The sequence below is a fragment of the Passer domesticus genome, chromosome Z, assembly GCF_036417665.1.
Source record: "Passer domesticus isolate bPasDom1 chromosome Z, bPasDom1.hap1, whole genome shotgun sequence".
Lineage (NCBI taxonomy): Eukaryota > Metazoa > Chordata > Aves > Passeriformes > Passeridae > Passer > Passer domesticus.
Window position 1 is genome coordinate 27,770,153 of NC_087512.1, and position 25,133 is coordinate 27,795,285.

At 44.8% G+C, this 25,133-nt stretch overlaps 1 protein-coding gene across 1 annotated transcript; it reads left to right on the forward strand.

The window, feature by feature from the left end:
• Positions 1 to 5,425: 5,425 nt before the first annotated feature.
• On the forward strand, positions 5,426 to 8,960 carry DMRT2 (doublesex and mab-3 related transcription factor 2). Its single transcript, XM_064403630.1, has 3 exons — positions 5,426 to 5,776; positions 5,870 to 5,972; positions 7,513 to 8,960. The coding sequence occupies exons 1-3, from the start codon at positions 5,426 to 5,428 to the stop codon at positions 8,568 to 8,570; spliced, it is 1,512 nt and encodes a 503-aa protein (XP_064259700.1). The 3' UTR covers positions 8,571 to 8,960.
• The last annotated feature ends 16,173 nt before the right edge of the window (positions 8,961 to 25,133 follow it).

Here is a 25,133-nt window from a genome sequence, read left to right on the forward strand (position 1 = left end):
AAATATGGCAATCAAAAACACAATTTATGTTGCAGAGACTTGACCTTTACTTTCCAGGACTGTAAAATAAAACCCCAAGTTCTACACTTTCTGCATCTGGTTGACATTTGAATAAAACTGCCAGAGTGCAAACAAATTTTGAGAAAACATCTCCGGCAAACTTTGCATTGACTCCAAAAATACTCTTGGCTAAGTTACTTTTTAAGGCCATATGTTGAAAAAAGAAGAAACCCTGAAACTTCACTAGAATTTATTGCAACAAGAGATTTGCCAAACTACTTAGAACATTTGGGAAGATTATAGGGAAGTATATTAGTTGCTGACTTGACAATTTGCTGTGCTTACTGCTTGCATAGTGGATTCTTGATATTCATGCTGAGAGCTGATCCAACTTTGTAGTACATTTTAGCAAGAGACCTGCCAAATGTCTACTGGCCTGTTAAAAGCTGGCAAACCAAACATCAGCCTTGTTTATGAGCCACAGCAAAGCTGCCACGAATGGCACACAAACACTCCTCATGATTCTTTTTTCTTTTTTTTTTTTTCTTTTCCTTTTAAATTCAAAATTTTAGTACAGAATTGGATGGGAATGTGTTTGGACTAGTTTTGACTTAAATTCTATCCAGGTCTGCCCTCATAGGCCCTGGCCGTGAATCCGGAGGCTGCAGAAGAAGCAGTTCTCTTTTACTGAGATATGTTTCTTCTTCCTTCAACAAATGACCTCCAGGACTGTGTGGTCCTGTTTTCAGAGGCCAAATTGTGCCCCCTTGGTACACCCCCAGAGAGCGGGCAGAGTCTCCAACCACAGAGGGCTAAACTGCCCTACTTTTATAGTTTATTCCTCTCCCTTCATGGGAGCTCATCCTTTCAGCTGCTGGGGTGAGAAGGACTGCAAATGGGAAACTCTGCTGCACCCCATGCTGAATCCAAAGCTGTCTATGTCCATGTGAATCCTTCCACTGCACTGCCTGTCAGGCTTTCACTAGCTGTGTCAGAAGTGGCAGTTCTGCTCTGTTCACCTGAACTGCTTCTGATATCATTCCAGTTTAGTAGGACAGAAGATTATCCTGGTACGATAAGCAAGTCTTCCTACAAAGAGGCTAACCCTTGCCCTCCTTACCAAAGCAAACATTCTTACAAAGGCAGGGGTATTACTGTCACGTTCAATAAAATTTTCTGCCATATCATGATATAGTGAATATGAATACGTTACCTCAACATTTCTTACCTCCTTATAATATGTATTTATTATATGTATTTGAATGGCATATAGGAATAACAGAAAACCCTTCCTCTAACTCTGTACCTACACATCTGTTAGGCAAAAATTAAACGGTCATTTAAAACAGAACAAAAAACCCACAAAGCCCCAGAAAACCCAGATCCAAACTGAAAAACTAGCTTATTTAAAACTTCAATCAGTTAAACTTATTTAAAAAGTACAATCAGTTTAGAAAGGTCTATGTCACGAATAAAAATCTTACCCAGGTTTATTTTAGTGCTAAGGTTTACTTAAATGCTATTTACGAGAGACAGATTGAGTATTATACACATATATATAAAATCCACATTTTACTGAAAAAAAACCCCAACAAACTGCAAAAGAAACGGTGGTTTGTAATGATTAGATAAAACGGGAAAAGGTGATATCTTCGTGTGTTTGGAGTTTTTTTTCTTTCTTTTTTTTTTTTTTTTTTAATTATGTATTTTCCCCTGTGCGACTCCCCTACTTCCCGCATTCGAGATCACCCGCGAAATGTCAGTATCTAAGGTGTAGCAAATTCACGGCGGCTGGCGGAGGAGAACCCCTGCGGTCCGCGGCCGATCCTGGCTGGATCGGGGCGCGGCGTTTGCGGGCTCGGCGGGAGCCCCGCCCGGGCACCGCGACCCGCGGAGGGCAAGGAAGGGGCGGGCGGGGCGCGGGCAATTTGTTTCAGATTAAACGGTAACATCTCTGACCCAACGAGCGGCTGGGATCGCCCGCGTTTGTCATTGCAATCTGCCCTCGACGGCGCGGAGAGAGGGCAGGATCAAAGCATTCCTCCGGGGAAATTGCGCCCGGAGCTGCCGTTTGGTTAGCCTGCCCTAACCTCGCTAATAAATTTCCCCGGGGGAAGGGAGGGCTGGGGAGGCCAGGCGCGGGGCACTGCGGCACTTGCACCTGCACCTGTCCACGATGCAAAGCAGGGCCCAGCGCCGGGCGCGCCGGGGCCGCTGGCCTTCGGGCGAGGCGAGGCTGCAGTGCCGCGGGGCTGCTCCTCCGCCGCCGGGGAAAGGGCGCTGCCGCAGAGGCACAGCCCCCCGCCGCCTGCGAGGCCTGAGGCCCCGGCCCCGCCGGGGTCCGGCACCCCCACACCCCGCCTGGGCCGCCCGGCTCCGGGGAGAGCCCGCGGCAGCCCCGGGGCGGGGCAGGCACGGGCTGGGTGCCCTGGAGAGCCCCGAGCCCCCGAGAGGGCACCGGGGCTGACGCAAGGGCGGGAGTTGCGCTGGGAAGGCTGCGCGGAGCAGGTACACGCACAGCTGCACATCGCGGGCCTCAAAGCATGGAAATTCCTCCTCGCATGGAAATCAGCGCCTTTCCCAGCACGGCACGGCGCCTCTTCTGCCCGTGTCAGCTCACACCGGGCACGGCTGACACCACGGAGCAAAGCGGAGGACTGAGCAGGAGAGGCAGTGACTGAGGTCGCTTTCCGCCTGCTCCCACGGGTGCGTCCCGCCGAAGGATGGCAGAGACACCTCTTCTTCCAGACGGGAGAGAGGGGAGTGGCTGGAGGGGAGCTCAAAGGCGCTGCGGAGCGCAAACAACAGGAGCAGAAGAAAGTTATACAAACACGCTTTAAAATCGTGGCTGGGTTTCACAGCTCCCTGTGGATAAAGTAAACAGGAGGCGAACTGTTTTGTAATTTACTCCAGCGGACCGCAGAATCGTACTTTGTAATTTGGTGTCGGTTTACAGACAAAGGCGACTTCTGTTTCCTAACCTAGCAGGTCCTTTGTCATGCTTGTGCCTTTTAAGAGGGACCCCAAGGGGGAAAGTGGAATTCCTTGGGTATTTGCCTTTTAGTCATGCTTGTAAGTCAAACAGTAGCCGGGCTTTCTTTTGAGATGAATAATACCTGCCGTCGGGTGATGCGCTCCCTTCTCCCCGCTCTCCCGACGGTGCCGCCCGGGGAGGACAAACCTCCCTGGGAACAAACCCTCCCTCCTTCCTGCGGGCGCCCGCAGCCCGCGGGCCGAAGGGAAGCCTTGGTGCCCTGGGGGGCTGCAGCGGAGCTCGGGGCTCCGGGCGCCGGGCCCCCGCCGGCTCACGCAGCCGCCCGCCTGCGCCACTCGCCCGGTGGCCTTTGTCCCCAAGGCCTGCCAGGGCAGGGCTTTTCCGTGCCGAACCGGCGGCCGGCAGCTGCTCCGTGTGCTTACCGCGGGTAGACGCCCGTGTTTATTATATACATGAATACTGTCAGTATTTATTGCACACACGCGCTTCTCAGGGAAAGAGCAAAATATTTTCCCTTTTTAGGGAACTAGTTTCGGCCATATGTTCGGCAAGTAGTTAGATTTCGATCAGTACACACTGGTGGGAAACTAATGCTCTCCCGCATGCCTTTATAATTTTTCTTCCCTGGCAAAATCCGTTTAAATTTTAAATAAACCAGTATTTCGCCTGCCCGGTGCTGTAGGCGGCCAAGGTGTAGTCTGTCCATTTCTACCTCTTGGGAATTCCTATTTTCACTGGCAGAAGCACGGAGCTCTAGCCTTTCCGCTTCTCGACTGAGATTTTTTTGGTCACAATTTCGATCGCTCTCTGATTGGGGAGACAAAGGACATTACCCAGCTCCTAAAGAGCAGCCTCCCTCAGGGAGGGACAGGAATAAAGTTACTCATGGGAAATAAAGTTATTTAGGAGAAAAACCTCAGTGGTCCGTGGAAAACGTTCCCTCTGAAGGGAGGGAACGCTAGAAAATAGCTAGAAAAATATTCCTCGCCTTAATTCTCGAAGGCAAAGGATCCCGCCGCATTTTCAGACTCGGAAAAAAGACCATTGCCCTGCGTACCTTCCACTAGTGGGTCAAGCAACGGGAACGACCGCAAACGAAAAAAGCGGTGGCTGTTTGAGGCTTTTAAACTCTGGCCCCCGGCCGGCTCCTCGGGCAGGGGGACGCCGCTCGCCTGCGGAGCGGGTTTCTTAGCCGTCACCATTCACGAGCGCTACCTTGCTACCTTCTTTTCTCCCTTTTCTCCTCTCCCACTCCTTTCCGCCCCGCAATGAGAGCTCCCCACCTGATCGCCCATCCCGCTCCGCTCCGCGCCCATCCCGCACCCACGGGCGGGCGGGGGGCGGGGCTGCGGCCGCGCGGGCCAATCGGAGCGGCGCCGGCGGGCCGGGCGCCCAATGGGCGGCGCGGGCGGCGGCGGCGGGCGCTGATATCGCGGCGGGCGGCGGGCGCTGCTCCGCTCGGTGCCACCGCGGCCCCAGCTCGGTGCCACCGCGGCCCCAGCTCGGTGCCACCGCGGCCCGCTCCGCTCGGTGCCACCGCGGCCCGCTCCGCTCGGTGCCACCGCGGCCCCAGCTCCGTGCCACCGCGGCCCCAGCTCGGTGCCACCGCGGCCCGCTCCGCTCGGTGCCACCGCGGCCCCGGCACGGCCAGCGCGCACCCCCAGGCGCGCACCGTACCGCAGGCATCCCCCCGACGGCGCAGAGTCCCGGCTGTCGGAGAGCCTTAAGCCCCCGGTGCGGGGATCGGGAATTCCTTGTCTCCGGCCGGTCTGGGGCAGGAGCCCTTGCGAACTGCGAGGAGCTGAGAGGCTGCGTGCTTCCTGCACCACCTGCCTTTGGTAAGTGCAGTGTGCAGGAGCAAGGACAGCGAGGTCGGGTGGGCGCAGGTGGGGGTCGGAAGGTGCAGCTTCCGCAGAGAGCTCTAGGAGCTCATACTGCCTTTGGTTGCTGGAGCGGACAGCGGCGATGTGTGAAGTCCAGCTGTCCTCTGCCTGTCTCCCAAGTTTGAACGCTGCTGGCAGGAGGGTTCTCGGGATCCTGTAATAAGCAGGACCATGTTAAGGCTGGACAGAGCCGTAGGCATCCCCCGGGGCATCACCCTGGGACGGTTGCTCCCGCATCCTTCGCTGCAGGAGACGCGCTCCTGCCTGCGGCGAGCTATCACGGCTCCCCGCAAGCCGCACCGGGAGCGAGGCAGGGACGGAGGGATGGAGGGAGGCGTCCGTCGTGGCTAAACTGAGCCTCGCGCGGGTCGTGCGCAGGAGACCAGAGGTGACGCTAAGGGGAAAGACGACATCCCAGGCGGGCCCTGCCGTGACTTCCCGACGGGGCTGCGGGCGGGCACCTGGGGAACAGGGCGTGCTCCGGCTGCCGTTCCGCCGCGGCGGCGGAGGCCTGACCCCTCTCTCGTAGCTGCGCCGCCGCGGAGCTATGGCTGAGGAACGCGCCGGCGCCGACTGGGAGATCGACGTGGAGAGTTTGGAAGGGGAACCGGACGAGGCACCCGGCGCTCCGCGCGGCAGCACCGGCCCGGAGGAGGAAGAGGAGGAGGAGGAGGAAGGCGAGGAGGCGGCGGCGGCCCCGCGGCGGGGCGAACCGCGGAAGCTGAGCCGCACGCCCAAGTGCGCCCGGTGCCGCAACCACGGCGTGGTGTCGTGCCTGAAGGGACACAAGCGGTTCTGCCGCTGGCGCGACTGCCAGTGCGCCAATTGCCTGCTGGTGGTGGAGCGGCAGCGCGTCATGGCCGCCCAGGTGGCGCTCCGACGGCAGCAGGCCACCGAGGTGAGGGGCACGGCACAGCACGGGATGGGACGGGATGGGACGGGACGGGACGGGCGGCCCCTGCCTGACGACACCATCCGACCGCTCTCTTAGGACAAGAAGGGGCTGACGGGGAAGCAGGCAAGTCTGGAGCGCAAAGCCGTCTACCAGAGGCACGTCCGAACGCCCAGCCTCTTGGCCAAGAGCATCCTGGAAGGTAAGAGCATCCCCTGCCCCTCCACGGCTTCCCGCAGCACCGCTGGCAGCGGGGAAATCCCGCTCTGCCCCAGGAAGACCCGCGCCTCCCGTCCGAACGCAGCGCCCTTTCCCGAAACCGGCGGCAAAGCGCGCCCGCCGCCAGCGCCGGAGGCTCCTGCCCTTCGGGGCTGGAATCGGTGCGGCAGAACTTCAGTGCCTTGCCCCCTTCGCCCAAAATAATGCCTGAAATGCTAGCAACGGTAGTTTGAAATTTGAGAGTTACTGTTACAAGCGGCAGTCTTTTTACATGGCTACCCAGCAGCGTTTTGCAGCGCAGCGTAATTTATTCACAGGGTAGTTTATTCACGGGTGTTTTAATCAGCAAACGAGTAAATAGATTCATTTTTTATTTTTATCTGAACGCCTAACACAGCAGTTCCGTTTGAGACATTATCAAAAGTAAGATCTGCAAAATAAGGTGCTTAATTTTTTCACTGTCGAAAATATGAACTGTGGAAGAATTACCTTTTAAAGACCATTATTTTAGTGAAAGGGCGGTATTTCTTCCCCCACACTCATTTGGGATTGTGCATGTATTTTGTCCTTTGTTTGGTTTAATTACTTTCCAAACCATATCCCTATAAATAATTGTACTTCTCAATTCAATTTTTTTTTCTGAAATCGAAAGCTCTTTTCTTTGTCTGTTCAATCTCAATTAATATTTAGTTCTTTTAGAAACCTCTAATTTACATCTACGGTTCGTTTTTTTGGAAAACTCTTCTGTATTCTTTCCTCTAATTTATCGTAACTGTCTTTTTCTTTTCTCCTAGTTCTCCTTGGGATTTTCTGCCATCTCTAGCAATGTGTACATAGTGATTCATCTTTAGAAAATAGAAGACACCAGCTGTAGATATAGGTGTCTTCCTTGGAAAAGGGGAAACGTGTATGAGAGGAATGGGGGTGAAAACAGGTAAAATCCTGTTCTCCTGACTCATGTAAATACTTCCATTAATTCAATGGAATTACTTGTCTGGGTAGAGCAAACAGGATTGGATCCCGTCTTTTTTATTAAATTAAGCCAGGTAGCTTGATAATTAAATGCACTTGACACTGAATTTCTATGTTTTATTGAAATTCTAATTCACAAGAAATAAAAAATAAAATATTTGAATGCTTTCCGTATGTGTTAAAAGTGAATGTTAAAAGTTAAGCCTCATGATGGAATACCAGTCATAATACACAGTAGGGCTTTGCCTTTTCTTTTTCCTTCTCCCTCCTCAATCTGTTTGTCTGGAACTGCTTTTTAAAAAAACTACTAATCAGCTAGCTTTGATGGATGCTAAACATGTCAAAAAAGCAGGGCTTGCTTATCTGCACTGAGGAACTGAATGTGCCTGATCACTAAGCCTCTGTTTCGTGGTGACTTATGTAGGAGCTGATGGTGACCAGGGTCTGTGGCAAGAGCATGGTGCTTGGCAGGACTGGCTCATGCAGCTGTTTTACAAACACAGCTTTAATTTTTAAGTGGCTTAATTCCTAATGCTGCTTTGTTGTTTTAGGTTATCGTCCTATTCCAACAGACTCTTACCTGGGAGGGAATTCACCCTTGCCACCTCCTGTAAGTGACAGGATGAGAAAGAGACGGGCTTTTGCTGATAAGGAGTTGGAGAACATTATGCTAGAGAGAGAGTATAAAGAGAGAGATATGATGGAAGCCACACAAGCAGCTGCCCTTTTTCTCCCTAACCGTATGGTGCGTGGAGCTGAATACAATACGTATAAAACCGCCTTCAACACCACTCAAGCTGATAATCCAAACAAGGAATTTTCAAATTTTTTACCAACCTGCCTTGATCTAACGATGCAGTATTCAGGACCTAGCAACATGGAACTAATTTCTTCAAATGTCAGTGTAGCTACTACCTACAGGCAGTATCCCCTGTCCTCTAGGTTTTTAGTGTGGCCAAAATGTGGCCCCATTAGTGATGCCCTCCTCTACCAGCAATGCCTGTTAAATGCTACTGCTGCCCAAGCTCTCAAACCTGGGACAGGTTGGGATGCCAGGGTCTCACAAAGTCAGGACTGTCCAAACACTGAGCATGACATTGTGCCTCCAAAACTGGAAAATTCATTTGTTCTGACTCACACGCGAGACATTCAGCAGTCACGTAATGAAATACTGTGCCTTCATCAGGAAGCTCGTGAGAGGTCAGCATTCTCTCCTCCAAAAAGGACTTTCTCCCAAATTTCTGATAAGGGTTCTCTGTCTCCTCAGGAACAGGCACTAAGCAAGATCAGCAAAAACAGTACCAAACCCCCTCCACCGCTCAAGTACAGTGCATTTCAGTCACTGTTCCATCACACATTTCCTGACAAGCCAACAGCAGAGTTAAGAATGTCATTTGTGAAGGAGACTTTTGAAGATGCTTCTAAGAAATACAGGGAGTGTGCTGTTAAAGAGAACCAAAAATACAAGTTTACTGTAGACAAATGTGCAAAAGACTTCTTTGGGGCCAAACAGGCCACAACAAAACTTTCAGCAACTGAACCACTGTCATTTTCAGTTGAATCCATCCTTAAACGACCTTCTTCTACTGTCACTAATATCTCTGAATGAATAAACTTTACCTTCAGAGTAGAGAAGCTTTCTAAGGTTTGCTTTCTGCAGAATTGCTCCTGCCTGCCTTATCTCTTAAAAGATTTTTAAAGAGGAATTTCTGCAGTAAATGGTAATGCTTTCTTTTATTTCAAAATGATGTACATAAGTATGCATGTTTTATGAAAAACAAATTTAATTTTTTAGAATTGAAACTGCATGTACAGACTGTAAATTGTTTTTATTTTAAGCAGCCCTTCAAACTATTCAATAAAATGAATTTACTTGCAAACATAGACTGATCTGTCGTGTCTCTAGCATCTTGCAGACAAGTATGCCCTGCTTTCAAAATGCACTTCTTATTTTATCTGCCATTATAAATGTGCTTACGACTTAAGTTGCTGGGGTAAGCAGTCATTTCTCCTTTAAACCTCCCATGACTATGAGAAGTAACAACAGTTCATGTAGGCTAGTGTGAATTCACCAGGCTTTTTATTTATGTAAGTGAGGTTTGGATCAGATTCCATATGCCCCTCTTATTCTGAAGGGGGGGGGGGGCGGAGTGCAGGCTAGCACAAAAGATGTCTTTTCCACACCTCTCTATAAAACTTCTGTTACTAAAGTGGGAGAATTACTAGATTGGTTTTGAGGGGAATGGCTCTAGTGAGCTTTTGATAAAAAGTCAGCATTTTTTGAAGTTCAGTTTTTGAATAAAACTCTGCTTTTTAGAAACAGTTTTTACATTGTTTTAAATGTTCAATTCACTTTACTTTGAATTTCTATCCCCTTAAATACTTCTCTTCTGAGAACATTTCGCTTTTGATCAGCAAGAGCCTGAGATTTTTGTTTTTTGTAGTGGAAATGTAATTGTAATTTGTAATTGAAGTGACCCTCAGGCTATAAAAATGATGCACAGAATCATTACTGCTAATAAATCAAATAACGGCCTCTCATTTTTTTAATCCCATGTCTGTGTGTAGAGGTAGAAAATAAAGATAGAAATAAAGAAAGAATATCCAACCAAAATTATCTGAGAATTTAAATTGCCTCAGGGCTATGGGAAAAGGCTTTGCTAGATCTCATTTTGACAGAGGTTGAAGCTTTCTAAATTGGTGACTTTGTAAGTTTTTTTCCCTATATGTTGCTGCAGCACATCTAACTAGCGCTAACGGAATCTGTTAGTTACTTTCCCTCCTTAACATTTTAATCCTGCACACATTGTTCATCCAATGGAAAGGGGTTGACGTTTGTTTTTAATTTTCATGGTTTTCTAGGGACAATTTCTACTTGGTATTTGTGAGCAGAATAAAATCTTTACTAATTTTATTACACATCCTGCACAGGTTAAATACTTATTTTGCCTGTGAATTCCAGATTCTGTAACTAAGTCATCTCTCTAAGTGTTTAGTGTTACTGTTGGGAGTGGTGTTTCAGAATACCAGGACCTTTTTTGTGTGTGGGAGGAATAATCTGTCTGGAGTACTTTTCTAAGCCAGTTTGTTAAAGCAACAGACAGGTTAGAGAAAACACATTTTACATAATGTGTAAATTTTTGCATAACCCATCATACAAAGCTCATAAAAACTTTAAGTCAGGAATGTAAAATAAATTATAATTTAAGAGAATATTGGGCACTGGCTAAAGTTTCATTTTTAAAAATAATTCATACCAACATTTTCTTAGTGAAAAATAGGTTTCAAATACAGTGAGATGCTTTTAATTTTTTCAAAGTCTGTCCTTTATCCAGTTGCCATTAGAGGGAGTTTTAACTTGCTTGAGCTGAATCTGCTTGTGAATCTGTTTAGCACTCAGACCAAGTTAAGCAGCTTTTACCTGCAATAAATGGAGAGATATTCCTCATAAGTCATATTTGTTTGCTTTCTCCACTTTTTCCTTCTTTGGCTTTGTTGAACATTAAGTATTAGAAAGGAGTTTTACTTAAGCAGAACTTCCTTTGTTTTTAAAAATGTGTTTTGTTTTGGTTTTTGAGCTGTTGGTATAAACTAGGATCACAGATGAAAGGAAGTTCAACAATCTATATCCTGAACCAATATCAGATACTAGAATTAGTCCCATGTAAATATTTTTTCTGCCTGACAATGTGTGCATCTAATATTGTTCAGTTTTACATCTGAAATATTTTTTCATGCAATCACTTGTCTTTATTAATCTTCTAATAAAAAAGACCAGAAAACCAAAGCCCTCTGACGGATTGGTACCTCTTGACCTTTTTAAGAAAAAATTGAACTGAAAAAATTGAAATCCTGAAATATACCAAGCATTTGTATTTATAATTATATATTAGTATTTATGTGTGCACACAGGTCATGGTTAAACCCCAGCTGTCAAATATGCATCACACAGCTGCTCACTCTGTCCCCTACTCTCTCCACAGTGAAGAATCAGGAAAAAACCTGTAAAACTCAGGTTGAGATAAGAACAGTTTAATAATCAAAACAAAATAAAATGTAATAACAGTAATAACACCACCAACTATTCTGTAATAGTTGTAATGTCGTAGCAGTGAAAAGGAGAGACAGAAGAATAAAACTGAAGAGGGACAAAGTGATGCAGAATGCAATTGCTTACCACCCACTGACTGACACCCAGCCCATGCCCCAGCAAAAATCAGCCCCTGGACATGACATTCAGTGGTGTGGAATGGCCCTTTGGCAGTCTGGGTCAGTTGCCCAGGCCAAGCACCCTCACAGATTCTGGTGTGTCTGCTCAGTGCCAGAGCATGAGACACTGAAAAGTCCTTGACTTTGGGGAAGAAGTACTGAGCTAAAACTAAAACATCAGCTTGTTATCAACATTATTCTCATACTAAAATCAAAACAGAGCACTGTACCAGCTACCAAGAAGAAAATTATCCCCCCACCCAAACCCAGGACAGCACACTGTTACATACAGTATATGTATGTCCCAGATTTTTTCCTCAAATCCCAGTCATCAGAGGATGAGTGATATTTCTACTACTGTTTGAAAAAATTGAGATGAGACTCAGACAAATTGCTTTGATAACAAACAAATGTCACTGGAGTCAGCATTTCTTACTGTCACTTGTTCATGACTTGCTACAGTTCCATTACATCACCCTGTACTTTGTTTCCTTTTCTTTCTTAGACCTTGGGCCCTACTTCTCATTCATCTTGAAAGCTTGCTGCATCCCTAAGATTTTTTCCTTTTCCTTTATTAAAAGTGTATAAAAAGTCTGTTACTCATGGGGACGATGATTAGTATCTTGAGCAAGATAGCATGTACTTAGCATATGATTTTCCTTGCACAGTTTTACATTGGTTGTATAGCCCTTTTTAAGCCATAAGTTTCTCTAGAGCAGAAGTATCCAAGTGCCTCTCTGCTGGTGCAGCTGTGCAAACTCACGTAACAAAGGTGAAGGTATTGCTTTGAAATTGTATAGCGCTTACTTCAAGCCACTGTCTTGCTGGCTGTAAGTCATCTGGTAAAATATCTTATGGTCCCCTATGCTCTCTGGTTCTTCAATACAATCTCTGTGGCATTTTTGGATGTGTGGATGCCTGTATCTCCTGTACAGTGCAACTAGTTTGAGTACAACATTCACATTAGTGCTGTAGTTATGGGTGTCAGGTTGCTTTTCTCTTCTTGTGCCCTTCTGGCTTCTACTTTACAGCTTTTTTCATGTGATGATAGAACATGCTTCTTGGGAAGTTCCACTTTTGGGGTTTGGACAGGAGGCCAAGAAACTCTGCTGGCTGTGGAGCACAGAACAGCTGTGGAAAGTAGTATGAAGAACAATTATTCACTAGGTCTGCAAAATAGCATGCCTAGGAGATGGCATAATCAGAGACAGACAACTACTTGTTGGAAGTATGGGCCCTCTATACACATGCTGAGAAAAAAAATTATAGGTGTGTAGAGGTGTATAAATGTAGACAACTAGAGGAATTCAGAATTAATAGGACCCCAGGCAGCACCTGGCTTATTGCCTGGCCTTACTTCCCTGGCCCAGGGGAAAGCTGCCTCTTTCTGCCCTGGCATCTTTTGTATAAAAGCAATCCTTGAATATACTCAGTTCTGGAGCTTGACTCCAAATTTTTGAGTGGACTCCTGAAAGTGGATGGCAGTACCCTTCCTTGGCAAGGAAAGCACTTAGCCTCAGTGCTGGTGGTGCAGATGCTAGGCTGCCCTGGGGAGGTAAAGGCAAAGGAATAACTTTCTGTACTGCTTGGGCAGGAGTGGATTCACTGGGAGAAGAGGTAGATTATTGACAGCTACTGCAGTAACAGTGCTTGTCCCTCATGAAAACTCAGCACAGGAAAATCACAATAGGGGCTGTGGAAGGTGGGAGGAGAGTCTCTGCTGAGTAGGTTGGGTTGCTAGTATTGTCTCAAATATTGGCTTTACAGAGGTGACTGCACAAGCACTGATACCTTAACAAAGTCTGTCTTAAAAATGTCCATTGTTTTAGACGTCTTTGAAGCTGCAAGTTGAGATGCTGGGCTTGAGGAAGATACAAGCAAGATAACTGGATAACCAGAAACAAGTCACTCATCTGGGGTCAAGACTCAAAAGCTTGTGAAATCACCGCAGTTATTTGCACTTTGTATTCTGGCCTGAGAATAAGATAGCTCTCTGCTGTCTGCCTGTCCTTTTGCTATGACAAAGACCTCTCCAAGTTTTGCAGTCCGAGCTCCTCATCATCTTGTGGTCACAAAAGCAAGCCACTTTTTGGCCAACTGTGAAGGAACAAGTCCTGGTATAGTTAACAGCTCTGGAGCTTGAACACTAAACAGATCCCAGCTGTTACTGTTCTGGAATCACAGAATTAGACACTGCCTCAATTTCTTTATTTTAGGTGTAATACAGGGAAATATATTCTTGTTTTAATTTGACAGCTTGTTTGCATGACCAAGCCTTTCAGTTTCTGTACCAAACAATTTCCATTCAGCTGGCCTTGATGTGAAAGCTGGCACAGAAGCCATTGCCCATGAGGTATGGTATTCCCACTGTGTCACTGAGTTTCTCCTCTGAATTTTTGCTATCTGAACAGAATAAAGTACATGTAATGCCTCCTTTAACTCAGATAGTAGTGATCAGCTATTTTATGTTTGCTTTCATTGAAACCTGGACAAACCATGTCTTATGCAAGAAGGGCTGCTGGGGAAGCATGTGGAAACCAGTGTCCGGAATGTCACTGTGACTGGAGAGACAGGAACCAGTTGATGTTTTATGGGAGGAAGCATCTTCCTTAAACAGAACTTCCACAGTGACCAACAGAAAAAAAAAAAGAGTGGTTCCTCATATTCAGTTATGTTGAGATGTGATGTTGGAAGAATTGGAAGAATGAAAAATTACATTGGAAAAGGGCAATCACCCTTCTCCAATTTTCAAAAATACTAATTTCCACCTAGAGGAGAAGCAAAAAACTGCATAGGCAAGCCTACAGATACGTACACTAACAGGAGCCAAGCAAAGTATGCACTTATCCATGAAAAATGGAATAAAGAAATAATTTTAGAAGAGATGCAAAGGTTTCAGGAATGTTACATTTTACAGTCACAGTGTCTGGCTGACAGACTCGGCACCTATATCCTACTGCATTTAGTCAAACCTGGGCTTAAACTAGTTACTAGATTTTTTACTCATTCTTTGCCAGTTTAGTTGTACAAGAGGCAGGTACTTTGAACTACTACCATGTGTGATATAGTCTCTGTATTCCTGCCTCAAGAGCTAATAGTCACACCAATTACACCCTTCCTGATTTTCACTTATCCATAGAACCTCCTCTATGAGGTGGCCATTGCCAGTCTCCACTTTTTAATGTCAAACAGAAGACATGGGTGAACTGTTCACCTTCAGAGATGGTTTGCTATTGGATTGTGAAAATCACACTGGAGTTCATCTTCTGTGGGAAGATGTTGTCAGTAGTCACTGACAGCAATAAAATCATTGGAACATAGATTCAGAAAGATCAAAAGTATGCATACAGAGAGAAAACCCAAAATCTTAGTGTAAATTATGTATTGGTAAATCCAACCTCTTTTGGGAAATTTGAGACTTGCAGCAGAATGTATGAATGGAGAACAGAAAAAAATCTTCAAAGGATCTTAGTGTCTGGGAGATGAAAAATGTACAGGACTCTTACACTTTAACCCATGTGCAAAAACATATTTTATTTAGAAGTTTTATTTATACTTATTATCATTTTATCCTCTAAAGCAGTACTATTTCCTCTAGTATATCCTCAAACACATTTAGCAGTTAGAAGGTAGTGCTGTGTGAAGGAACGGAAGGGTAGAATTGTGGAGGCAGTGATGCTGGATGACAGCTCTGGAGGCCAGAGCCACTCCTGCCCTCAGCAGGTTCCTCACGGCTCCATTCATATCGAGTTAAAGCCACCTTTAAGGATGGAGGCTCCAGGGCCTCCCTAGGCTGCCTGTTTTAGCATCTGCACAGGAAAAAAAGATTTTTTTTTTTTGTTTAGGTGGAATTTCCTGTATTCCAGTGTGAGTCTGTTGTCTTTATTCCTGTCCTGGACACCACTATGAGATCCACCTTCTTTTCTCCCACTAGTTATATATACAGTGATAAGGTCCCCTGAATCTTCTGTTCTCCAGGTTAGAAAGGCCCAGTTCTCTCATCCTTTCCTGATATCAGAGACACCCCAGTGCCTTAACTTAATCTTCAAGGCACCTTTGCTGAACTCACTCCAATATGTTCTTTTGTACTGATGAATCCAGCTGGACACAGTAATCCAGATGTGTCTCACAGGGCTGAGTAGAGAGGAGGGATCAGTTCCTTCCTGAGCTGGCAATGCCGCCAAATACTGACCACGATGCTCTTGGACATGCTTGCCAAAGAGCATACTGCTGCCTTCTGCTCAACTCAGTGTCTATCAGGCCAGCCTGACTCAGGGCATGACATGAAGAACTTGCATTTCCCAATACTTCTGTAACTTTCACTGGAATTAAATTAATTCCTCTTAAATGCTGCACACTATACTATATTCATGATGTGTGCTGATTCTTGCAAGAGCAAGAAGAAACTTGACTTCCTGTGGATTTAATACTTCAAGGTCTGAAAAGAAAGTAAGAAAAGGAAATAGTTGTGAAATTCTGAAAACATATCATCAATCATACTGCACATCTAAGCAAACCTGAGTGGTCTAAAGGGATGCTAAAACTTCATCTTGGGAGTAGTTGTGTTAGAGCACAACTAAAAAGCTTTATGCTAGGGAGTTTTCTCAGCTTCAAACACAAGGTCCACACCATCTCTTACTGCACCTTTCCATATTACTCTTTTATAAATGCACGGAGAAAACAGGAGTCATAATTTAAAAAAAATTCCATTCTCACTCTGGCAAACTGATTTAGGATTTGAATTTGGGGAGGCAGGTCTTTGTATTGAAATTGCTTAGCCATCAATCTACCTCTAGGATGCGCACAGGGAGATATGATAGCTTGGTCTCTTTGGAAACTGTCTTTGGGTGATACAAAGGTACAGGAGACAACAAGATCAAGACTGACAAGAGGGACTGGTGGGTGAGCTCTGCTGGACTTCCTCCTTCTTCCTGGCCTTTGAGAAAGTGGGGAATGTCAACAGGGTCCTACTGGTGGTACAGCATTCCCATAGTGCCTGTCCCAGCTGGGCATGGAGAGCACAGACACCACTTGAGTGCCAGACTGGCAGCAGGGGGACGGCCAGCTGCTGCCACAGCCTGTTGATGGAAATTTTTCTGTCAGAAAGCTTTAGCTTTTTCAGACATTGGATTTGCATTTTTTCAGACACCCCCCCATGCAAAACCACTTGCTTCCAAAGCTTCTGTGTCCTGTGTGAGCAGCAAATTTGAACTAACCGCTTGCAGATGTAGCAGTGAGGGAGCATGTTCTGCTGGGTATGAAGGTTTTAGTCAGAGGCTCTGCAACACAAAGAAATGAGAGAAAAAAGGTTTTTGAGGTAAAACTCTTCTTCAGTCCATTAAATTACCTACCCAGAATTAGAGGAGAGTGGCCCAGGGATTTTGAACTAATAACAATAGAGAGTAAAGCCATGGGGTAGTGACCACTATTTGTAATGATTTAACCTCAAAGCCATGGTGGTGTAGCTAACCATAAAGGGGTTTGAGTCTAACAGAGGGTATGAGCCAAAGGTTATGCTGAGTGCATGATCTTCTGTAATTTATGGCAATGGTAACAAGTCCAGGCTTACAGAAAGGAAAGCATACATATGTTAACAACTGGGTCCTTGTATCAGTGTCTTAATTCAGCTTCTGGTGTTACTCCCAAGAAGTGGAACAGAGCAACTATGAGTTATCCCGTTTGTGGGAGCAAGATGGGAAGGGGAAGGGAGTACCTCTGCAGAGCAGTAATAACAGACAGCTAATCTTTGCACTCCACCATTTCTTACTGCTCACTGCACAGCAGCTCACACTTCAGCACTAAAGCACACAATTGGTTGATAAGGCTTAATACCATTCCATCAGACACAAAATAAGTGGGACATTGGCATGGGTTTTCTCAGCTGTGTTGCTTCAATTTTCCCTTGGCACTTACTTTGACATCTGCAGATGCAAATCAAGCCTTTCTGCAAGACACACCTTGAATCCAGGGTCCCAACAGAAGGTTGCAAGCTGGATTCCCCTTTCTTTGAGCTGGATTCTTTGAGTTGGATTCACTGTAAAACCACTCAAAAAAGTGGGGCTTTCTCCTATCATTTTTTTCTCCTGGCATGGAGACATCTGTGAGGAATTTGCTGTCCTTGAGAATGCTGCTGTCTGCAAATGGACTGAAATAATTTCCAAAGCAAAGTAAAGTAGATGTGAAACTACTTTACCCATAGTTTTGGGAAACTATGTTAAAATCACATTTGTTCTCATGTGCTTTCCTGTCATCCTCTCCCATGCAGTTAATCTTACCTGCTTTCCTAAGCTCCTTCCCTTCCTGCCACACATGATATTTCCTTCTGTCTAGGACATTTGAGTGACTCCTCCAACATAATGCTTGCTCCTTTCTTCCCTTTAGAAGTGGCAGCAGCTGAGTATCAGCACTTCTTGTTCTTAGGAGTGGGCTCTTGTGCTACAAAACAGCCTTCCCCAGAGTGACTTGTAAAGGCTTTCTACAAAGCAACCAGATCAGCATGCTTGTGTGGAAGCTGCAAAACAAACAAGGAATAATAACATATCTCCTACAGCTGCAAAATACCACATGTGGATGAGGATAATCCCTTCATTAGTTTCTGAACACAGTCTCACCAGAGAGTATCATAAAACCATGCGATGTCCCTGAATGCTGGATTTTTCATTTGGGCACATGAAGAAACTGAAATATGTGTAAAATGAAAATCACATGTAGTGCAAAGCAGCCCCATAATGCTGGAAGTTGGTAACATCTGAAAGTGAGTAGTAAAACTGACACATAAAGATGTGCTCTGAGCCAATTTACAGCAAAGGGTAAAGATCATACTGCATTTGAGTCAGAACAGGGTAGGTACTACTCCCTAGTGACTGTACATCCAAAGAGTTTCTTGTGTACTGATTATACCAGAAAATGTATGGAGTACATTACAATTTTACATGTTCCTCTGACATGCTATTTCAGAAAACACCATGAGAGTGAGGTAAAATGTAAGGCTCAGTCTTTCAACCTGCAGTCATAACCATACCACTTTCCATTGCTGTCAAAGATGAAGCAGAGATGTTCATCTCCACACAGCCACTTGTTAGGAGACATAAATATTCTGACAGAAAGAAGATTTTCAGCAGAAGCGTTTTTAAGCTTTTCTGAAACACTATGCTTTTTGGTGCTTGTTTGGACTTAACAGCTGAGTGCAGAAGGCAGGTCTCTGAAGTGCTTGAATGAGGCATTCTGCAGTTGCTTATCACGCTTGCTTAAATCGAAGTGGTTATCTTGAATCTGTTGTGTCATTGGTTTGCTCAAGAGCTTCCAAATGTGGTTTAACTTTTCAAAGCAAGACAAAACAGAACAAAACAAAACCCCAAAACCAAAAAACCCAAAACCCCTCAGTCACATATCTGATATTTTATTAAGCAGCTGATCTGCTTAATTCCTTCCTATAATTATTCTGGACCATTCTCTCCTTGCTGTTGTATTATATGGAGGAAATGTGTTTTTATGTTAAGCAAATGCAACTGCAGTGTGTGAGAGACTAAAAGCAAGAGGCAAAAAGCTGAGGTACATGCAGAAACTTAGATTTGAAGTTCAGAGAAAATGAAGATCATTTGCTGTGCCATCCAGAGAATCTTACTGCTAAAAAAGTCTATGAAAACAAGATACAGTGAAAAAAAAGTCTGATGGTTTGACTCAAAGAAATGCCAAAAATCCTCTGTTCAGCAAATCCAAGCGACAGTACCTGAATGTAAAACAAAGTCAATTTAGCTTCTGCCAAATCATCTTTAGAGAACATTGATATTGGAAATATCCACTTGTTAAATTCTTCTAGATTTTAAATTGCTGAACAAAATGTGTCACTGATATGGAAACTATCATAATTTCCAGCTCTGTTTGGCAGCTCCTCGCTTTGACAGGGAGACTGGTGACTAGTTGGACTTACTGAGAAGTAAATACAGGCCATCTGCTCCTAAGAGAAGGGCAGAGCTGGCAATGACCTCCTTTGGTTTCTGCCAGATGAAGAGTACAAATGGACCTTGAAGACAAAGAGCATCTAGTATGATAATGCATGAGAGCATCAAGATGTGTTGCATTTTCTTAAGAAAACCTTTTATCAAGAGAAGGGTTGCATCCTAGAGAGGCACCCAGGATCAACATCTGGTGATCTATTGCTAGTCATTCCAGATCTGGGTAGATTGTGTAAAACCTGGCTTAGACAACAAGGAGATGGCTTCCATGTTTCAGCCTGGTTTTCACAGACTGCAGGTCAGCATGCTATACAAGCAGGATTCCTATCTCTGCTCCAGATAACTCCATGGTGAGTTTGTGGGCTGGTCCTTTGGGTTTTTGTTATGGGGAGTTTGGAAAAAAAAGGCAAGAGTTTCCAGAGGGTCTGAAGTGACCTGAGTGCTTAGCTCAGCTCCCACCAAAGCTGCTGGTGAAACTTCTCTTTCCAACCCTCACCTGAAACGTGGGAGAAGAGCACTCTACAAACAAGGACAGTTTGATGGGTAATGCTGTGGTGTTAGGAGCTTTGGTGCCCTGAAACCTTTTTCCAAGGCCTACTATATGCACTGACTATTGCATGTGGAGAGGAAAGGTGAATTAGCAGCTGTTCTGCCAGCGTCTGCTTGCCAGACAGCAGCCTGATGACTACTTCTTCCTGCTGGGAAGAAGTACATGCAGAGTAATATATTCTTAAAAATGAGCATCCTCATCTCTATCTACAGATCACTGTACTGACAAAGTGATATAAGACCCTCACAGTTCACCCAGCACATATAGAGATTTCCAGAGCACTGATGTTTGCCCTAGGCAGAGGCAGCATGGTGCACTCTGTCCTAACAGGAGACACCTCCCTGTGGGATGTCCTTTGGGAAAGCTTGTTCATGTCTTTGGTCTCTCTTCTACAGCCTCTTGCTAAGGGTAGAGACACCTTGTTCAAATTGATGAACTTCACTGAAAAACACTGTATGTCCATTTTTTGCTCTGATAACTCAAAGAACTTCATAAGGAATGTAGGAACTTCCATCTATTGAGGAGATTCTTCAGAAGTTTGAGGGGATATCAGAGGCTTTGAGCGGCTTGCTGGGACAACAGGGTGAACCATACTGCAGTACAGTCTGCTATAGAACAGATCCCTTACCATAAGTTGTTCTCAAGTGGCATCAGGACACTTCCCCAGAGTCTTCAGTGAAGTGTGGAAGTTGGTCTCACAGTCTGCACAACACCTGGGGGCAGAGCCACCTCCAGACACCCTCTTTCATTTCACTGCTCACCCACACTCTCTGTGGCAAAGTAACCTTAACCAAATGTAATAAAAACAAACTTCCACATGCTGTAATCACTAGACGTGTTCCCTCTCAAAAGGGACATGTACATGAAAAAAATGAAGGACAAGCCAGGGATAAGAAAAGAGCCATGTAAAATGAAAAGAGCATGTGGCTGCTAACACCAAAATCCTCAACATTTATTGCATGATGCTTTTTGCCTTCAAATGCTTTGCAGAGTTAGCAGAGTCCAACCAGGCCCCGATAAGAAGCATGGCTTGGAGTTGACTGGAACGTGTGCAGTTCACAGTGAAATTTCTTCAGGATTCACCTTGAAAGCAATAAGCTGAATAGTGAACCTTGAATGAACTTTGACTGGAGTGTTTACTTCAGTGCAGTCAAGTGACTGAAATAATAATAATAATGATGATGATAATAATCATCTTTACTGTTGCAATATAATTGTAATGAAAGCTAGCTAGATACTCTCAAACCTTCTTGGAAGGATTTCCTTATAATTTACACCCCATAGCTGAAATACAGATCCTGGTACACTTGTACCATACATCTGTTCTCCTGACTTTTTAACCATAGAGTGCTAGTTTATTACTGAGCTTAAGGATAAAAGAAGCAAGAAATGAAAGTAAAAAAAGGTTTCCTCTCCACTAAGTGCATTCAGATGTCAGCCTCCAAGAGCCCTAGACAATGTTTCATTCCTGGATTGTTTTACCTTCCCACTTCTGAGGCAATGTTGTTATCAAACAGGTTTAATCACAAAAGGCTTGGGTTTTAAAATGGAGAACTATTATTTGAAGATATTATCAATAAATTAAATTAAAATTAGCTGCAGTGTATCAGCATGTCAAAACTTCCAAGAGGATGGATTTGTGAAGCAACTGTTATGAATCTTCCATCAATCCTAGCTTTGGTGAAAGTTTTCAAGAATGTCCAGGCTGGAGCTGAGAAGTTCAGCAGCGATTCATGCTACACATGAACATACACTTGCTCCAAAGAAATATTGCTATGGTCAGTTGTTATCTAGAGAGAAATGTAGCTGACCACTGGACAGCACTTAGAGTTTGTGCCATCTCACAGACTGAAAGAGAATAAAATTTTCAAGAGCTCCCAAGAAAACAATTTACATTTCCATATCTAGTTTTGGCAAGGATCCTTGCTAGCCACGTGCAGGGGCTTCCCACTGTTCACATTCCTACCCTAGAAAGTGTTCAAGAATAGCATTTGCCTGTACACACAAAAGATGTGCACTACACAAGAACACATGAGTATGTATGTATTTTCGAGCAACTCTTCAGTGGAAGTGGTAATGTTAACCTTCCTCTGATGGTTTAGTTTAGCCAAAAGAGCACTTCAGCTAAATCCAACCTCCTTCTACCAGTTTTGGAGACAAGCAGGATTTTAATGACTTTTGCATTTTTGCACGAACTTGCAATTCCTTCTGATTCTGTAGGCAGTCTGGAACCACAGCATTTGACTCTTCTGTGGAGAGCTTGAAGATCTCAGCAGAATTCTTATGGTCTCATGGAAGACTTAGTGTGATAACAGGAAAAGTGTATAGATGCTTCTAATTTGAAAAGCCTAGATATTGATTTTTGGACTCCTTTTTAGTATACAGAGCATCCTCTTTTTGCTCTCAGATCCCTATTCACTTTCAGGAATGTCTTTTCTCCTAGGACACGAGAACTGTTGAAGCCACTTCCTTTTCTACAGCCTCCTACATCTCTTGGAAGACAAATCAAGACAAATCCCTCTTCCATGCTCTGCTTTGTGCAGCTGAAGTAGCCTTAACAGAAAAGGATAAACTTTGAAGGCTCTTTATCAAGAGCTACATTCAGAAATAAGTTGTTTGCTCAAAACATGATAACAATCAAAGTATAGAGATGGGCCTAGATATTGCTAAACTGTCTTGTGCCCAAAATATCTTTTAGAGGGTGCAACAGATCACCTGGGTGAAAGTCTGGGAGGTGTTTAAAAGCACTTCTAGGAAAGCTCTATGCACACATACTCTATCAAGGCATGAAGGGTACCCTCATTCTTCCCTGTGTGAGCTGGCCAGCAGTAAAAAAGCAGCAAATAATCAGTCTAGAAAGATTAGAGAGTCACAAATGAAGTGTCTGTGCTATGAATTTAACTTTTGGATGCCTGTTATCACAAGTATCAGGCTGTGGGCTGTGATAACTTGCTTAATTTCTCCCACAGTACATGCAAACTGTGCTTTAAGGGTGTCACAGCATGTGACTAGATAGCTATAGAGAGAGAAAGTTAAATAGGTCTGAAGTGCAGCAAAACTTTAAGTTAAGCTGAAGGGATAACAAAGCTAGGAGAGCACCCCTGCCGTTTGCACCCTATTACTGCCTAGATAAGGAGGTCCATGTAAACTCCTCATGGTCTCTCCTTTGACATGCTCCTCATCCTGAAAGTCTCTTCTGCATGTTGTCAGAGACTATCTAAGCCTGCTTCTTCCCTCTCTAACCTGAAATATTCACAAGTTCCTTGCCAGGGACACACGCCTTCACACATTCCTCTACTTGAGGCAAAAAATTTAGTGGCTCTCTTCAGAGTAATCAGCAGCAAACTAGACAAAGAAACTGACATATAAATTGTAGTAATTTGGGCTTGTAGTTGGCACCTGTGGATATGGCCCTGCCAGCTAATAAATCCCAGCTGGGCCAATGAGCCTCTGGCTCTTCTGTGTTCTGCAGGCAGTCAGCAGCAGAGCAGGATCTGTCTCTCAGATACCTCTACACCCTCCCCTGCCCAGTGCTCACACTGCCTCGGCTGACAGAGCAGGGAAGTGCAAAGCTGCCCGAGATGTGATGTGTAATTCTGACCTCTTAGGCAAACTTGAAACCTGTGTGTTCTGTACAGCACAAGGCTAGTGCTGCTGGTCCGTGGAAGAGAGGAAGGAGCACAACTGTGTTCCCAAGAGCTGTCTTTCCTGACACCTTAGATGTGCTTGAGGAATTGCTATGACAGCAGGTGATGAGCAGGAATTTCTTGCTGATGAGCACCTTGCTAGCACGTGGTTGAGGCACCATGTATTCCCTTCATTGCTACTACCCTAAAATTTCTATCCCCTTTCTAGAACTGCAGCTACTCATTCCTCAGATGTGCCCACACTGCCTTCCAGTTATCCTTGGGCACATTTTGTCCCATTCGTATGTTCCATGCATCAAGTGTCTTCATCACAGACATCTTGAAAACATATTTTATGAGGGTTCCTAGTGATGTTTTTTTCTGGTCTTAAAAATTGAGAGCCAGACAGGGTTAAGGGATAAGGGTTTTACCTCAGTATTTACTAAGGATCCTTACGGTGCCCCAAGGCACCAAGGTGGGATGCACTGCAATGCAGCCCCACGATAGATGGTGTATACAATTTATAGACCTTACAAATTAGCATATCTTACAAGGGTGCCCCAATGGAAGGCCTGGATGAATGGTGTGATATTCCCCCATGGAATTCCCTCGTGGATGAGTCGAATCTCTAGTTTACAGGATATGTTCTAGAGAGGACCTTGGTTTCCCAAGACACTGTAGAGTTTTCTGGCCTCCTACCACAAGGCCTTCAGGATGTTTGGTCTCCTGGCCTAACAGAATACTAGGGCTATGCTAAGTTATCAGACTTAAGGAATTACAAGCATGCTTGCTAAGAACACTGAGTATATATAGAGGTTATATGACAGATATATAAAAGAAAAGGCAAAAAATCATCTTGGCATCACTAGTGCTTCTGTGCTGGACCAAGAGGTGCTCCTCTACATCCACCTGTATGTCTATAGGCTGCTTGACTAATAACCTCCCTAGCAAGGGTATTATTTTTATTTCCCCCTGCTATGTATGCACTCAGCATCCTTTAGATGCAAACCCTTTTTGAAGTCTGAGACTAAGACTGGACCTAGCAATACCTATACTCCATCACCAGTTTAGAACATAAGGGGTCCACTTTGAATTTCATGACTTGGTGGAAGGGTCTTCATAACCCTTATGTCTCTGGTGTAAATAATTCTAAATTTATTCTAATTCAACGTGCTCATCTATGTTTCATCCACATAGTGAGTAATAGAATGGATCTTGCCACCAAATTTTGGGAAGCCATCTTAAAAAATTTGTATTAAAACCATATTCACTAATACCTCTGACAGTGATCCTCTAAGTGGCTTAACCTACTCCTTTGCAACACTGTGGGTAAGGTATTTACCCACTCAAAGGCTGCTTACACCTCTTCTCAACTCTGCAAGTTTTGCTCAGCTGAGCCTTAAGCCCACGAAAAGGCCTGTCATTCCCTGACATACACTTTCTTCTATTTGGCAGTATTACTATAGTTCAGTATTACTCTAGTTCAATACATACGTTATCTAGTATGTATATATCTATACCTGCTTGATAATGTATGTATTTTATAGCTAAAGCCATAGGACTTGAGTTGATTCTACTGTCATCACCTCCTGTGAGGTTTTCTTGCTAGATGTGAGTGAGCCTCCTATATATCACAACTAATGTGACTTCAGCAAATAGAGTGCTTCCATGTGAATGGGCAAGGGTCATGAGAATACATGAAAGTATGATTTGCAGGCTGGCACTGCTAACTCTGCATCTGTTTCTTGTGTTCTTGCCCAGTGAATTTGCCCTTACCCTTTACAGCTGCTTTTGTGAACCAGGAGGTCACCTGCTGAAGGGACTGGCCTGTG